The 8,741-nt window shown below is 43.0% G+C and overlaps 1 protein-coding gene across 1 annotated transcript; it reads left to right on the top strand.

The window, feature by feature from the left end:
- LOC8057194 (type IV inositol polyphosphate 5-phosphatase 7) lies at positions 3,307 to 8,281 on the top strand. Its single transcript, XM_021453512.1, has 14 exons — positions 3,307 to 4,306; positions 4,405 to 4,492; positions 4,792 to 4,857; positions 5,017 to 5,104; positions 5,204 to 5,308; positions 5,424 to 5,897; positions 6,055 to 6,190; positions 6,370 to 6,563; positions 6,651 to 6,759; positions 6,853 to 7,001; positions 7,108 to 7,381; positions 7,533 to 7,647; positions 7,774 to 7,808; positions 7,905 to 8,281. The coding sequence occupies exons 1-11, from the start codon at positions 4,277 to 4,279 to the stop codon at positions 7,337 to 7,339; spliced, it is 1,671 nt and encodes a 556-aa protein (XP_021309187.1). The 5' UTR covers positions 3,307 to 4,276; the 3' UTR covers positions 7,340 to 7,381; positions 7,533 to 7,647; positions 7,774 to 7,808; positions 7,905 to 8,281.

The following is an 8,741-nucleotide window of genomic DNA, read 5'->3' as shown; positions in this document are numbered from 1 at the left end:
GCATGCAGCGGCGGGGCGGGGGCAGGCAGAGGCAGCAGACCGCCAACACCGCGGCTGGCGCTGGCGCTGCCCGCTGCCCGTTGCACGCAGCTTGCAGCAAGACAGCACGGGAGGCGAGCAGGAACAGTGCGAGTGCCATACAAGTCTGCCGGCCTCCTCTGGACTCTGGCTGCACTGCCGGCGGCCAGCGCTGCCATCCGCTCCGAGAAGAGGGGCGGCCAGCGCTGGATCGCTGACAAGTGGGTTTATGCTGGACCCACATGCCATGGAGCAGCAGCTCCTCGTCTCGTGGTATGAGGCGCCCGCGACCGCGGCTGCGAGCTCCTGGGATTTTTACGAGGCCCAAGGAGCAAGGATCCCAGTAGCAGTAGATGCCTCTGAGGACTGGCCACTGATCAGCACGCTCAAGTTTTCGTTTATCAAGGCGAGGCGATTCGGCCGGAAATTTCAGCATGTCTTTGGACGGATCCGGGGATCATCGTACTACAGTACTCATTGGTAGAAGCACGAGATATGACACGGTCAGTCGGTCACAGCAAATCAGAATACGGACTGTTGGGAAATACGAGCACTGTCTTGTAGCGCTACTATGGTTTTCATTGGAGCAAGGAAAACAGAGCTCGTGATGAGTTTACTGGATTCTATACAATTTTACATGACCAGTGATCTACTAGGGGCCTCCACGGATCCTGATTCCTGAAAGTAGCACAAAAGCCAACAAACCGTCTCTGCTTCATCGGTTCCTCCTTGTTTTTCCTGTGCTGCAAACGATGCGAGTGGCAAGTCAACAATGTTGTTGTAGCGATGGAACAGCCCGATGGATCGAATTTTGGTAGGCTTCAACAAAAGCAGAACTTAGTACTGAAGTCACAATGATCATTTTGATATATGTAATTCCTAAAGTAGAACTAGCGTAACTAAGGATTCGTGAGAAAATCTTTAGCCTATACCTGTCTTGCCTCTCGTCTCAGTGGCGTGGTGGATCCTTTCAAATCACATGATTTACTCGAGTGATATGGTAAAGCAATCATATCACTTGAGTAAGGAAATAACACACATCACATGGTTTGTTCACATCTATAAATTCATATGATTTTTACTGTGTTTTCGTTGGAGTAGAGTACATGATATTGATGCTTTGTCCAGCTACCCCTACCGAAACATTGACTCAAGAGCACCGTTATTTCTTCCCCTCCAAGAGTACCAGTGTACTACCGTGCTGCTGGAAACGATCACTATCTCCAGATACTGTTAGCAAGGAACATTCTAGGGACAACTATTTAAGATTAACTGGATATTTCTGTCGACTTGTGGGAATTCAGCTGTTTGAAAGCGATTGAGTTGATTGGTCTTGGAAAAAAATTGCATCCATCCTATAATACGATGAATTATGATTTTGTTATACGTAGTATAAGATTGGTCAAGTTTTAAAGAGGTAAAATATAAAATAATTTCTTTGTCACAGAATAAATCAACTCCTAGAATAAATCACCCTAAGTCAGTCAATCATGAGTTTAATCATTTTTATTGTGATGAGGAATAAAAATACTTATAGCACCAAATAATTAGCCTATGGAATACATTTCTTGGTGTATCTTGTACGAATAATACTAATTTAATATCACATATATTAGTGTTCTTTTCTAGATATTTTGATCAAATTTGAAATAGTTTAACTTATGACACTTTTAGGGGTTGACCTTTTTTTATTGTGAATGGATTCTACTTGTAAGGCTAATTTCATGAGGATTTTATAGAGTTTTATGGGTATTAGATATAATGATATGACACCATATTGATAAAGAGATAGATGATAAGAGTTTCATATGAAACTCTTCTCCATTGTTTCCATAATATAGGTATGTTGGAAATTGGGTTATAAAACCTCCATTAAGATTAGCCTAAGAGCAAGGTCAATAATAGAGCTAAGTGTTTGATTATAAGTCAAATCATACAATAGTTGTCTCCTATTATTATTATTATTATTATTATTATTATTATTATTATTATTATTATTATTATTATTATTATTATTATTATTATTATTATTATTATTATTATTATTATTATTATTATTATTATTATTATTATTATTATTATTATTATTATTATTATTATTATTATTATTATTATTATTATTATTATTATTATTATTATTATTATTATTATTATTATTATTATTATTATTATTATTATTATTATTGTTATTGTTGTTGTTATTGTTGTGGTTATTGCTATTATTATTGCTATTATTATTACTATTATTATTACTATTATTATTATTATATGGTATCATGTCTTATTTTCTTGTTCCTACTTCTCACAATGCACTGGCTCTACAAATGCCTACTCCCTCCGTCCCTTTTTAATTGTCGCTTGCGCTTTCCGAAAAAGAACCGCCGGCAATTATATATTAAAAAATATTAATATTTATAATACATAATTAGTATCATTAGAAAGATATTTGAATCTAGTTTTTTAACAAATTTATTTGGAGATACAAATGTTACATGTATTTTCTACAAATCAAGTCAAACTTGTGGCACACTCCAACGACGACAATTAAAAAGGGACAGAGGGAGTATGTTTGGTGCTTAAATAAGAACCAAACTTCCTTCTCTTCCTTCTCTTTTCTTCTCCACATCAGCAAAAATGCCGACTAGCTTGACTATAAGTTCATCATTATATTTGCTCTAATGGATCTAAGGATGGTCACTTGATTTTGTATTTTCAAAAAACATTGATAAAACTTAGAATATTTTCATTTGAAACAAACTCAGAATCATTTGAATTCGAAGACAGGGGAGTATACCTTGATAAAACGGGCATTGTGTTTCATTCAATGCTGCAGTGGTTCAGGAGTACTCCTACAGTCCTAGTACCAAAGTGTTTGGTCAGCACCAAAGGCTAAAAACTCTGGTGGGGTTTGACACGATTTATCTGCCAACGGTAGCAAGTCTCAGTTTTTAAAACGGGCAGTAACATATAAGAGCTTTACAATCTGGCAATCTTTTAATAGGAAGAGAAACAGTTGAAGCGTGAAGAAAACAAAGCCCACATACAGTCTGCAGATTACCTAAACAACTCCTGACCCGAATTTAGCAACTCGGTCAGCAGTTGCTGAAGAAAATAGTATCAGAAAAGCTCCATTAACCCCGGCCAGAACTTGCAGGGGTTCGCCTTGGTTTTGGAGCTAAAGAGCAAAGGCTATTGTAGGAGTAGAACCGTAGAAGGGGAAAGAAAGGGGCCCCAACGCTTTTGCCTTTATTCCCTTCATATTTCTCAGCTCCCTTTGCTGTTTGCTCCCTCCTCCCTCACTGCCGCCGCTGCTCTCCCACTCCCCTACTCTCCCTCTCCTCTCTGCCTCTCTGCTGCCCAGCCCAGCTCGTCTTCTCGAACAGCGCGAGCGCGCAGACGGGCGGGGAGCAGCGTGTCCGTCCGTTCGTCCTTGCACTGTCTGCAGCTGCCCGCCCCATCTGGCCAGGCCATCTTCAAATCCGCGGCCGCGCCACCCGCTGAGCTGCTGCCCCGGTCCTTGCATTGCTCGAGTCGAGGCACCCCAGCGCTGGTCGCCTCCTTGCCTTCCGCCGTGTTCGTGGGCGAGGCTGCTAGTTCTCATTTACTTCCGCTCCTGTTCTGCCTCTGGTGGGGTTTTCTTTTATGGCCCGGAGCAGCGTTTAACTGCTTCCGCCATTGATCCGGCGACCTCGGCTCTGGGTTTGCTCTGGTGTGTGTGTGGAACTGGAAGCCCTTCTCAGCGCTCAAAATCCCGCATTTGATCGAGGTTTTGCCCGTCTTTTCTCGCTTTCTTGCCTTCACCGGTAGCGATTTCTGGTGTTGGGGGTGGGGTGCCACCAACAGGTTGTTGCCGCACCAAGGGTGTCCTGCTCTTGGGTTCGTTCCGGAATCCTGCGTTCTCTGCGGCGAGCCGGCGACCGCTTTCCCTTTCCCATCCTCCCCCCGTGATCTCTAACGAACCGCTTCCCTTTGCGCCTTGCTTTCTTCTCTGCGCTGCCTTTGGAGCGTTTGCCGAACAGTAGTTCTTTGGGAGTTCACTGGTTCGTTAGCCGGCCCATTGTTCGTGGACAAACAAGGGCCGGCCAGTTCGGTCTATTTCATTTCACAAAAGGGGGTAAAAAATAGGTGGCGGAATCCTGTTCTTTCCTGATTCCTTTTGGAGATACCGTTCGAGAGGAACTAAAAAAGCGACCAGGCTTGGAGGTTCTGAGGAGGGAGGAACATATCCCTTGCTGCTGCATGAGGAAGCATTGAGACAATGAGAGATGACAATTCAAGCAAGAACAAGGTAAGCGTGTTCCCAGATTGGCAGCTCCCTCCATCATGTTCGTACTGATGTTTCCGTCTCTGATCGTGTGTTTTGGTTGTGATTGGTGCGCAAAAAAGCTGTCCTGGTCCAAGACCCTTGTTAGGAAGTGGTTCAACATCAAAACAAAGGCCAAGGACTTCCATTCGGATTATGCAGCGGACGAAGGTACATTCATCTAGCAACAACCCACCACATCTTTTCACTATCTGATCTAACGGCAAAGATTCTGCTCGTAAAATTCTGCATGATTTCTGTTGTTAAACATATTCTTACCACAGTAGGTTGCCGTAGGATCAGAATGCTTGTTCTTTTCATGTGCAAAATTGGCCTCATACTTCCTGCTCTCTTCAGTCAACCTTCCGCCCCTACGGTTGCAGAAGCAAGCACAATATGCTAGTGACCCCCCCGTAAACTAGGTTTCTCTTTTTCCTGTATCTTGCTAAAATTCCTTCTGAAAATTTCAGTCGGAGTGCAGTGGAGGACCAGCTTCTCAGATAGAGATGCATGCAAATCCAAGAAAAGTAGGACAGGTACATTTTCCTTGCCCCCTGACAGTAACTATGGTATCTTCAGATCTTTTTTGGCTCCCCGTTGTTTTGTTTCGTGCTAAACTGCAAATGTCAAGATCTAGCTATCTTTATGTTTCGTGGTGAGTGTGACTGAGTTAACTTTATGTTTACAATACATAGAGAGGTTGCCGAAGAGGAATGTGGAGCGAGATGGTAGATTAGGAAACGGATTTGATGGTGCTTATATCACAAACACACAGGACTACAGGTAAATAGATTGTTTCGTTTATAAGGCTTCTTGACCAATCTACAAATCATTGGTTTAAGGAAACTCCTGTGATATGACAATCCATATACTTGTGCATAGGGTCTTCGTTGGTACATGGAATGTGGGCGGAAGGTCACCATCTAGTCATTTGAATCTGGAAGACTGGCTTCATACTTCTCCTGCTGCTGATATATATGTGATAGGGTATAATTCTGCATTTTACTAAATCAGATCAGATTACTTCTCTCGAAACTAAGAAGCATCTCTAAAACCTAAAAACTCAAATAAAAAAAGAACCTAATACAGGTTGTTATGCCAGGTTTCAGGAAATTGTTCCCTTGAATGCTGGTAATGTTCTATTGACTGAAGACAATGGTCCAGCGAAGAAATGGGTTTCTCTTGTTAGAAAAACTCTAAATAATCTTGATCAACAAGGCTCTGGTGTCTATAATTACCACACCCCCTCACCAGCTCCAGATCCAATTGTTGAGCTCAATGTTGACTTTGAGCGGTCATCAAGAAGGCAAAGGAACTCGTCATTTTTCCATCGACGTTCATTCCAATCCTTCAATCGTAGTTCAAGGATTGACATGATGGATCCACACTCGTTAGTGGACCGTCGTTTCAGTGTTTGTGACCGGATTAGCTTCGGGAGCAGGCCAAGTGACGTTGACACAAGTATGAGGTGTGGTGGGTCATCTGATGATGAGAATATTGACGAGGAATCACCTAGTGGTATATTCTTCCCACCAATGCCATGTGCATATGGTGCTCCACTATGCACTGATTCTAGGTAAGTAACTGAAGATAAATAGCTCACCTTTCCTCAAAGTTAATTTGCTTTCTGAGCTAATTATATGCATTAGTTCCCTGTTATAGAGTAGTATTTCACTGAAGTTTCTGTCATTGAATTCCCCTGAGCTGAAATTATGACTTCAATGACAAATCAGGTATTGCTTAGTTGCCAGCAAGCAAATGGTTGGAATTTTCCTCATGGTGTGGGTACGAAGTGATATAAGGGAGCATGTGAAAAACTTGAAGGTTTCATGTGTTGGTAGAGGTCTGATGGGCTACCTTGGAAACAAGGTATCATTTGCTATCTTTTCCATTTCTGTTAGCGGTTCAATTACAATATTTACACCAAACTTTTCATGTACAGTGTAACTTTTTTCAACTAATATTTAAGATCTTAGCTTTATATCCATCCATTTAATTGAACTTTTCTTTGGGTAAGCCCTATTCCTGATTACAGATTTTTTTTTCAGGGATCCATATCAATCAGTATGTCTCTGCATCAGACAAGCTTCTGCTTTGTTTGCACTCACTTAACATCAGGCCAAAAAGATGGAGATCAACTTAGACGAAATGCGGATGTAGTGGAAATCTTGAGGAAGACCAGATTCCCACATGTTCATGGAGCAGGTGACAAGAAGTCACCAGAGACAATTCTGGATCATGAGTGAGTAATAGTGCTTCTCATTTTCTGCTATTTCTAGACCAGTTTGAAAGCACCAAATCTTATTGTATGAATTTTATTTCTTTTCAGTCGTATTATTTGGCTTGGGGATCTGAATTACCGGATAGCTCTTTCCTATCGCTCAGTGAAGGCTTTAGTTGAGATGCACAACTGGAAACAGTTGTTGGAAAAGGACCAGGTTAGCTATCATCATGCAAACTTATCAGAGTTATGCCTTTTGTTATGGAGATGCCTTTGTTTGGTTATCTTATGATTGAAATTTCTGTTACAGCTTCGCATAGAGCAAAGATTTGGCCGGGTCTTTGCAGGCTGGAAAGAAGGGAGGATTTACTTTCCTCCCACTTACAAATACTCATACAACTCTGATAGGTATGCTGGTGATGACATGCATCCAAATGAGAAGCGAAGGACACCTGCATGGTAAAATTCACAAAAAAAACTTAACTTCTCATAACATGTTTACTGTGAGCAAGCACCTCTTCTGCAAGCACACCACTCACCTCCTGATATGTATTGCTTTCTGAAGGTGTGACCGTATTCTATGGTATGGACGAGGTCTAACCCAATTATGTTACGTGCGTGGCGAGTCTCGGTTCTCGGATCACAGGCCTGTGTACAGCATTTTCACAGCGGAGGTTCAGATTCCGAGCCAGGCAGCTCAGTTTGGCGGCATCACTCGTTCTGCCTCCCTCCTGGGGCTGGACGAGCTACCATACCCGACTTATCCACGCAGTTACATGGACATAAATTTTTACTGATTGTGCGTCTCGATGAGGGATGGAGGATGGAGCCAAGCCAAGGTTTGTATTCTATGCACTGCTGCTGGCACCGGCAGCATCCTAGTGATAGGAGCAGTATTGTTTAAGCCTCGTTGCTCTGACTGATGCTCTGAATTCCATGTGAAAGCATTCCTTCTACTCATCATAACCCCCCATGTGGTGTTCACTGCAGAGTGCAGACAGACATTCCTCGTTACCTGAGTGGGCAGGGCACACCTTCTGATGACTGACTGACTGAAGTTCATTTCTCCCAAGGTTCCATCAGTCGGAATGTTTGCAGCTAACAGGTGATTCCTTTTGCCATATGTTTCTGTGCCCCTGGTGTCTGGAGTCTTTATACCCCATTTTTTCTCATGATGTCTGGAAATTTTGCTGCTACTGACGCCCCAATTCCTACCGTCTTCGACGTGCAGATACTCGAGGAGATGCTTTCTGATTGTAAGATTAGGTATGATCTGCTGAAGCATGTCAAGATCATTCATGTTAGATTTCAAACAAGCAGTACGATCAACTAATACATGCTCTCTTTACCATGAATGAGCAGGAATATTTGCACAGTTTTGAATCTAACCATCTGCGAGTCCCGATTCGCGGGGAAGAAAAAATCTAAAAAGGAGTGTTTTTGTGTCAAGACAAGCTGATCCCTAACATTCTGAAGGTAAATTGGTGTTGTGGTCCCGTTGGAGAATACCCCCTTCGTGACACGATTTCTTCCTTTTTTTTCCCGGCCGTTCGAGCTTGGAAGAAGGCCGGTCCTGGTTTCTTCTTCTTTTTGGTTTGGGTTTTGCTTTTGGTCTCCTGATTGTAATGTAACAAGAGCCGCGCCATGGGCTCAATCAAAAATATTTTCTTAGTCGAAATGAAATGAAATGAAATGATGGCTTGTACATACAGCAAACCGTTGTCGTCGCCTTTTCCACACACCATGGGTAGAATATGCATGCAGCCTCTGTCTGTCCATGCTTGGGCGGCGAAATGATCACCTGAACAGCATGCATGCAGATGCAGGCGTGGCATTCGATTTCTGAACGCTTGTGCACAAAGCAAGGACCCTGAAAACGCAGAGGCCACGGCTGCTTCATTGTGTTGGCCTCTGCTGGGGGCTGCAAGTTGCAACTAGGTCTTGCTTTGCTCCCTCTCTTTTTTTTTTCCCTCTGGAGAAGAAGGAAATGTATATACTGCTGCTATATATGCTAGGCGAAGGAAAAGCAAGAAGCGGTGTGGGCACGGCAGGGGACATGAAGGCAGCGGGGACCCCAGGGCAGGCAGGCAGGCCAAAGGAGGGCAGGCTCTGATGGAGAACAGGGAGTACTCATCTCCTGTCATCGGGGCAGGGGTGCATGCCATGGCATGGCAATGGCAATGCCGATGCCATGCCGAA

The sequence above is a fragment of the Sorghum bicolor genome, chromosome 1 (genome assembly GCF_000003195.3).
Source record: "Sorghum bicolor cultivar BTx623 chromosome 1, Sorghum_bicolor_NCBIv3, whole genome shotgun sequence".
Classification (NCBI taxonomy): domain Eukaryota; kingdom Viridiplantae; phylum Streptophyta; class Magnoliopsida; order Poales; family Poaceae; genus Sorghum; species Sorghum bicolor.
The sequence above is the reverse complement of the archived record's forward strand: the minus strand, read 5'-3'. Positions and strand labels throughout refer to the sequence as shown.

Bases quoted from the DNA above. Each gene is read 5' to 3' on its own strand.
- LOC8057194 (XM_021453512.1), top strand. From the start codon at position 4,277: ATGAGAGATGACAATTCAAGCAAGAACAAG. The intron at 6,760-6,852 runs GTTAGCTATCAT...TTTCTGTTACAG, and splicing joins AGTTGTTGGAAAAGGACCAG to CTTCGCATAGAGCAAAGATT. The intron at 7,002-7,107 runs GTAAAATTCACA...TGCTTTCTGAAG, and splicing joins AAGCGAAGGACACCTGCATG to GTGTGACCGTATTCTATGGT.